Source organism: Nicotiana attenuata, unplaced genomic scaffold, assembly GCF_001879085.1.
Source record: "Nicotiana attenuata strain UT unplaced genomic scaffold, NIATTr2, whole genome shotgun sequence".
NCBI lineage: Eukaryota > Viridiplantae > Streptophyta > Magnoliopsida > Solanales > Solanaceae > Nicotiana > Nicotiana attenuata.
In genome coordinates, this window is record NW_017670941.1 from 24,201 (window position 1) to 32,254 (window position 8,054).

Genomic DNA, 8,054 nt, shown 5'->3' on the forward strand with positions numbered 1-8,054 from the left:
TGAAAGCTTTCTCTAAACCACTCTTATGTGCTCAAGTCTTTCAAAGACTTGTATCAATGAGCATAGAATAATTCTCCAAGGTTGTTCTATTTATAGATCATGAGTGGTGCTTTCTCTTAAAGTCAAAACCCACTCAAAATAGGAATAAACCGAATCCAATTCCAAATAGGATTGGAAACCAAAAGAGAATAGGAAAACCAAATATGGTAAGAAAATTATGGCAAACACCTAACAGAAACATACTCGTTGATTTCGGTGAGGTTAAAACAAAGAATATTAGTACAACATAAGTATCTTCTATGCAATAGTAGGGGAACCTTGGATTAACGATAAAGTTATTTTCCTGTGATCTATATGTTACAGTTTCGACAGCTATAAATGCTTGCATCAAGGTAGGCTGTCTACATCAATACCCCGTGGGGTGCGGTTCTTCCTCTTACCTTACGTAAACCTTATGTTACGTAAACGCGGAATGCTTTGTACATCGGAAGGCCCTTTATAGATTTTCTATGCATCAGGTAAATCCCCGCCTAATCCATATCTTGTTGGACCCAGTGTTCTCTTTGATGTTGCAAATACTTGATAATTACTAATCTAAATAATACTAATAACAATTTGGCTTCATGTTGTTGATGCATTAGGGAACTCCCTCTCTTTCTCTAAACATGTAACACGTACGGGACAACCACTTCTTAGTCTTGAGAAAAGTGTCCACTTTTCAATGCTTTCATCTGAATCTATTACCATCCACCTGATACCCAAAAAATACATAAACATTAAACACAATTTTTAATTGTAATTGAATCTAAAATAAGATAAAGAAGATTAGTTTATTGTTTTAAATTTGATAAAGATAGGCCAAACCTGTAGGATGTGGTCAAACGATGGACAAAAACAAGCATCATTGCTCGAGCCAAATGCAGTCCAAGGCATGTTCTTCCTCCCATTCCAAATGCTAAAAAGCTATATGGTTTTGAATCATCCTGAATAAATTTTTAATCAGTGTTTACACCATATTATATTAGATCATAATTAATGATAAAAATGAGGTTAGTATGTGTGTTAAATTTATTTGTGTGTTGAATGCGTGTACGATATATTTAATGAGTTAGTGTAAATAATGAGTATATATAACTATTTTCCCAATTCCATTGTGTTTCCTTTGGTAAACTCATGTTTGATTGTAGAGAATTACTTACATCAAATCTCGAAGGAATGAATTTATTCGGATCATGGAATATCATTGCATCAAAATGTATCGATTTAGCATCCACGTTAACGTTCCAACCTTTCTTGATCGTAAATCCTAAATTCACATAGAAATTAGAGGGATTAATATAATTTGAATTTAATATATTAGGCATAGTTTTGTGTATATAATTCAAACCTTCAATTTCGCAATCATGGAGTGCCATTCTTGGAAACCAAGGCACAATTGAAGCCATTCGAAGTGATTCCTTAATAACCTGTTGGCACAAAGGTTTACTTATTTCGAAATGTATTGATTGCACTGTAAAATTAAACAAAAAAATAAGGGGCTAAATTCAAGATAAGTATAAATAAAAAAGTGAAATAAAATAAATAAATAAATAAATAATACCTTAGATGCATATGGCATACAATTCAGGTCCTCTAGCGTGAGGTGTGCGTTGCTAGAAACCTTTTGCTGAAGGGCTTGTTGTTCAGCCTATTCCAATCAACTTTCTAATATTAGAATCTTGGCTGTTAAATAATTCAAAAAAATCAAGATATTTATTTCATTTTAGTTGTCCTAGCTAGATATTAGGTCCCACATGCTAATTAAGGAAGCGATCATTAAAACCATTTCACTATCAGAATTGAGACGAGTTTGGGTCTGAGAAAACGAAATAATTTTTTCTATCAAAGAAAAAAAAGAAGGGAAAGACCTGGTGAGAACCGAACCTTACATTTAAATCGTAAAATTATACCATTAAGTACTAGTGAATTGCATACTTAAAAATTAGTTGTTTTTGTTACCCTAAGTTGGTTAAGGGTATCAGGATTTTCATCCAAATACTTGATCATCCACGTAATCGCGCTAGCCGTGGTGTCTTGACCTGTCCAAAAAAAAAAAAAAAAAAATTGCTAAAAATATGAGGGTTTAATAGTAAAATGACAAAGCACTTATGTATAATCCATGTAGATTAAATTAAAACAAACCTGCTATAATCATAGTTAGTATATTATCTTTAATCTGCTGATTTGATAATTGTATGGCTTCTTCTCCACTATCCTTGCTCAAAAGATGAGCTAGAAGATCATCAAACTTTTCTTTGGACTTTCTTCTTTTCTCTATTATCTTATCCAGTAACCTCATAATTCTTTTTCTGGCCTGCAATTAAAACTTTATGGGCTTAGATGTTGAATACGAACTTTAATGAAAAATTAATTAATAGCCGCATATCCAAGCGCTTAAATTTAAAATAGCCGGCGGATGCATGATATATGAATAATTCATGTGTAATATGTGTATAATCATATACAGTCGTTGTATATGTATACTGGCTAGAAAAAATAAATTATGAATTTGACCGGCTATTTATGTAAAGGTTTCAACTTAATGGGCTTACATATTGGGCCTGTCAATTACCTGTAGGCCTTTGTAGAATCTGGTCCATGGTAGTATTAATGGAAATGCTAGCATTGCTTCATAAATTAGCCCAACATCCTTGTGCAATGTCTCTAGTTCCTCTTCTCCTTCCAAATTCATTAACATTTTGCAGATTGCTTCAAGGGTTATCTATAACACAAGAAAAAAATGCAATTATATTGAAACAAGCGAGCTATGTGAACCAATCAGTTATCCTTAATATAATTTCTTTAGTTACCAAATCAGATTGCCAAAGGAAATTTCTTTTTTTAATTTATCATGATTATACTTAACTAACTGATGTCGATTTTTTTTTTTTTTTCTTATGGGTCGGCTATATTGATTAATACTCAAATTGGCCCAAACTCTTAGACTGGCTAAATTGGGTTATGTTCAAATTGACCTAGCAATGAAGGGGGGAAGTGCACAGACAGCCATTGTTAGGGTTAATATTTAGGAATTAGCCAGTACTAATTTTATCCTAAAATTTTGAACTAAAATCTTAATTTCAGGATAATTCAAGACATTTCCACCCCAATAAATTGAATTGAAAATAAATTTAAGACATATTGGCTAATTCCTAAATAGTAGTCCTTCAGAATGGCTACTTGGTGTCTTTTCTACAACAATGAATATATGTGCAGTCTAATCCACCTAAATTTGGATGTGTTGGAAGAATTACATTTTGAAGAATTAACCTAAATAGTTGTTCATCCAATCGCTTAATTTAAGAATAGGCAGTGGATGTGTAATATATATAATTCATATATATATTTGTGTATAATTAGTACATATTCTATGTATAACTGCTAAGAAAAATAAACAATAAACCGGGGCGGCTATTTGTTCAAAGACTAATAGGAATAGACTAATAGGAAAACAACCTTTAGAGCTTCATGGAGTATAGTAACGTTGGATCTTTGGTGCCAGGTGCTAAGATTATTAACACTCAATTCATCAAATTGTCTAACCATTGACGAAAGAGACGCAGTTGTGAACAAAGTATTAAGATGGCTTCGAATAAGTTTGTGCTCCTCATGGGAAGCACAAAGAAGGCTTTGGTCTCCCACAAGCTTTGCAATTGACTTTATGTATCTCTTTGTGAAATTCTCTCCCTCGTTACTTAGAATTTTCTTTGCTGCCTTTGTGCTTGAGATAAATACATGCGTCTGCCCAAATATATTTGTTTTGAACCAATTCCCATACCTACAAATAAAGTACAGTCAGAACTCTCTATAACAGTTTATCATCTATCTATATATATATATATATATATATATATATATGTGAATATTACCATAACAACCAAAACATTTTTTACATCCTAAAGAGCTTCTAGTGTCTGAATGGCTTCTCCAAACAAAATATATATGTTTGTTATACGAATACATTGATGTATGTTATATACAAAAAGATATATAAATCTTATGTATATTTTTTCAAGAAAAATTATTCAAACAAAAAGGGAAAATGATATTTCTCACTTTTCGGTGAAAGTCATTTTTCTTCAAAATTATCTTATTAACTTTTAAGATCCACTACTTTAGCCAACAATTGAACATTATTATCAATGTTTAATACTAAAAAATTTCACTAAAATACCATTTGGTTTGATAAAATATTATCAATCTTTAATACATGTTCTTTCAATAAATATTTTCCACTTTCTAATCAAATATTAGAAAACTTTTTTCAGAAAGTATTTTCCTAAAAATAAGTCATTCTCTTAGAAACAATTTCGAAAAAATGACTTTCATCATCTCAAATACACCTTTAATTGATTAAAATCAATACTATCGACGAAATTTCATTATTGGTAGAAAAAATTAAATTTAAATTTTTTTGAGACACATATATTCTATCAGAACAGTCAAAACACATTAATACTGTATCTTATTCAAGTAATGACGTAATAATAAATTATTCTTACTTGAGTCGTCGAACTTTGACAAAATCATAAAAACCTTTGTTGCTATTAATGGCAGCCATGAAATGAATGGTTTCTCCGATGAACGGTAATCCCCAGTTGCCCGGCGGAACCCTCGCCGGAGTTGTTGCAGTAGTATTATGCCATAACATCTTTAAAGTTTGCACAAATAAATATAGCAATCCCAAGAAGAGAACTATGTACCAAAACCAATAAAGTAAACGAGACGTGTGATTGAGTAGTAGCTGCATTTTTTCTCCTAGAATTCTAAGTCCTAAACTTTTGCCTCAACTAAAAATGAAAGATTGTTGAAAAGCGAGTCTTGAAAATTTGAATGCTAAAGCTAAATGAACGGTTGGAAGTTCATTTTTTTTTTTTTAATTTAGTGGACAAGTAATTATGGAATGTTTAAATGGATGTTTCCACTTAGGAATTAAGTGCTCTTTGACAGGACAAATTTTAAGTCTTCAAACTAATTCAGGCCTCTCTTTAACATTATCCTTATATAATCACTTTACTATAAAAGTCAAGTTTTTCCGGAACTAATTTTTATGTTATGTTATAATGTATGTTCTCTATAACAGCACTTCGCTATAATATCCAAAAATATTTGGAACAAACGAAACTGTTACAGAGAGGTTTGACTATATATATCCCTATTTAGCCAACTACCTCCACTAATTGCTTCTTGTTTAGCCAAGTTGTACGATAAATTACTTAGTTATTGATCTGTTGCTTCTTTTTGTTTTTTGTTTTTTCGTTTTAATTTTGTTGGGTCCATATTTGAGAGGGCACTAGTTAATTACTACATCATTCGACATTCTTACAGATTTAATTTGATTTTGCCCCACAGCTGGTCTCCTCCCGATGTTGTAGTGTTGATAAAATTAAAGAAAGAGAACATGTATCTACTTCACCTGTCTAAAATTATGTATCGTGACTTCAAAACATAGTTATCTCAAATTATTTGTTATTTTAGAAGTTAAGATAAAATTAGTTATTTTTCTCTCATTTTATCCTTAGTCGTAATTGTTCTTGAAGATGGATATAGCACATAAATAGAATATATATTCAATAAAGAGAGATTATATCTTAAGACATAAATAAGGTAAAATTAGTCAAAAATCTTTATAATTAATGTTTCTTAAGGGCCGTGTAAAAGAGAAACAAGATCAGCACGGAGGAAGTATAAGTTTTTCTGCTCTTCTGATTTCATGTTGTTCATAAAAATATTATTCACGTACGTTTCACATGTTAGAAAAAATAATAATCGAAAACAAAATTGAAGAAGGTTTGAGGCGTGAGAACTACTTTCTTTAAAGAAGCTATTGCTCGTATACAAATTGGGGAAATACAAACAATCTTCTTCAGGATACAACAAGCCAAGAATATACTTGCTGTGAGCACGTGATTTTTGCCCTATATGAATTACTCCCAGAAATTCAAACAAAATGATTTCTTTCATCATTTCGTAATTTTGTGAATTTTTGTGACATTTCGTGTTAATTATTTGCATTTTGTTTGTGCATTTTAATTAATGAAAAATATAAAAACTATACTTGACATTTGCATTTAGGGTTTAATTTCACATTTTAGGATTAATTGAGTTACTTTATAAAGAAGAAAACAACAAAAATTGTTCTTTTGCATTTATACTTGTAATTTGTCTTAGTTTGCATTTAATTAGGATTTATGGTATTTGGAAATTGAGTAATATAATTTTAGAAGTTAATTTGGGTTGTTAATTGTGGATTTGACATTTAATAAAAATCAGGAAAATATAAATAATGATTGAAAATAAATACAAAATAAAAAGGAAAAGAAAGCAATTAATAAAAGAAAAGTGGGCTGTCCTAATGAAGACCCAAGATTGGGCCAATATCAAATTAATTCGAGCCCAATCCCTCAAACTCAGTTCGAATTGACCCCAGCCCAAAGGTTTTGATCTGGTCCAGCCCCCATATACAAAACGACGTCGTTTTGGATTAATGAAGGCCAATTAAATCTAAGCCATCCATTCACTTCAATCCAACGTCTCATAATCAACATTGATTTTCAATAAAACTGTCTGAAATTAAGAAACCCTAAAGATCAAGTCCTTTTTTCCTCGTACCCATTGTCCCCGCCAGCTCCGCCTTACACCGCCGCCGGAAATCGCCTCACGGCGGTGGCCGGCGTCCAATGACGCCCAAACTAACAATGCAGAATCGCCTTTCTCCCCTCTTCCCAAGCCCCCAAGCCTTTGCCCTCGAATCCCAATCAAACGCCCCAAATAACCCAAACCCTAGCGCCGCCACCGCCGTGCACGGCGACGCTACTCCCCAAACCGCTTCAAAATAACACCCTGGGTTCTCTCAGCCTCCCTCTTCTCAAATCTCTGCCTCTCTTTGCTCAAATCCCCCTCCAATGCTTCGAATTTCAATTAAAAAAGGGGCAGAACCCTAGAAATCTGAGTTCCTCGAACCTTCCCAATTTCCTGAGTCTGGAGCTCGAGTCAGGTCTCGAGATAATGTGTTCGCTTGTTTTTACTAAACAACACGCGTGTACATCATTCCAGGGCTCGAATGGGAGTTCAGTTGGTTCAAACTGGCATGAGTAAGATTTTGTTTATTTTTNAGGTAAGGTTTTCTCGTTTACTCATTTTAATTAATCCGCTTGTTTCTTCATCATCTTCTTCTTTTCTTTTCTGAGTTTCGAGTTAAAATCTTGTTGATTTTAGTCTACATATGTTTGTTTCAAGTCAATTAGTTTGGGTCTATAACTATTTCAATTTTAGGTCCAAGTACTTAATTAGGTTCTGTTGGCATGCTAGTCTTTTAGTTTGAATTTTAGTTTGTCTGAATTGATTAGTAATCCCTTATGGTTGCTGTTAGTTAGTGCTAATGAGTTTAGTTTAGTTTAAATCGGTATTAATAGTTCCATGTTTAGGGTTTAGTTAATTTTTACTGATTTGTTCTCAGTCTTCGTGTTTGATTTAAATAGGTCTATTTTTGTGTTTAGTTCAGTTAGTTGATCCATGATTGTTTACTGCAATTTGATTTTAGATTTAATTTCATGATTAGCTATATCTGTCCAGTTAATTTGATTTTAAGGTCTGTTTGATCATAAACAATTAGTTTTAGCATTGAATGATTAACCACAGTTGAGTAGCTAGTTTGGTTATAGCTGATAGTTCAACTAGTGTTAGTAATTTTAGGTTGAATTCAAGGGTAGCTTAGACATTTAGGATCAGATAGCACATGGTAGTTGAAACTAGACTCTTCTAGAACCTTCCAAAGTAGGACTTTAGTGTAATTTCAGTAATTGTAGTGTATTAACTTGTGACACAAGTCAGAAAACAAGGGGTTAAATAAGTAAATAAGGAAGGACTAAAAAGAAAACTAAAAATCTGAAAACTGCCCCCACTTTTGCCTATAAAAGGCAGTGTATTCTGCCTTAGAGAATAAGTTTTGAGCTCTAAAAAATTCCCCCCAAAAGTATTCTCTCAACTCTTCAGATCTGAAACAGAAATTCGAA

At 32.3% G+C, this 8,054-nt stretch overlaps 1 protein-coding gene across 1 annotated transcript; it reads right to left on the reverse strand.

Annotated features, from left to right (window-relative positions):
- Positions 1–229: 229 nt before the first annotated feature.
- LOC109244662 (abscisic acid 8'-hydroxylase 2) lies at positions 230–4,922 on the reverse strand. Its single transcript, XM_019411794.1, has 10 exons — positions 4,542–4,922; positions 3,496–3,817; positions 2,612–2,761; positions 2,182–2,353; positions 1,999–2,078; positions 1,601–1,687; positions 1,388–1,466; positions 1,200–1,306; positions 865–983; positions 230–751 (listed from the first exon to the last, which is right to left on the reverse strand). The coding sequence occupies exons 1-10, from the start codon at positions 4,787–4,789 to the stop codon at positions 622–624; spliced, it is 1,494 nt and encodes a 497-aa protein (XP_019267339.1). The 5' UTR covers positions 4,790–4,922; the 3' UTR covers positions 230–621.
- Positions 4,923–8,054: the final 3,132 nt, after the last annotated feature.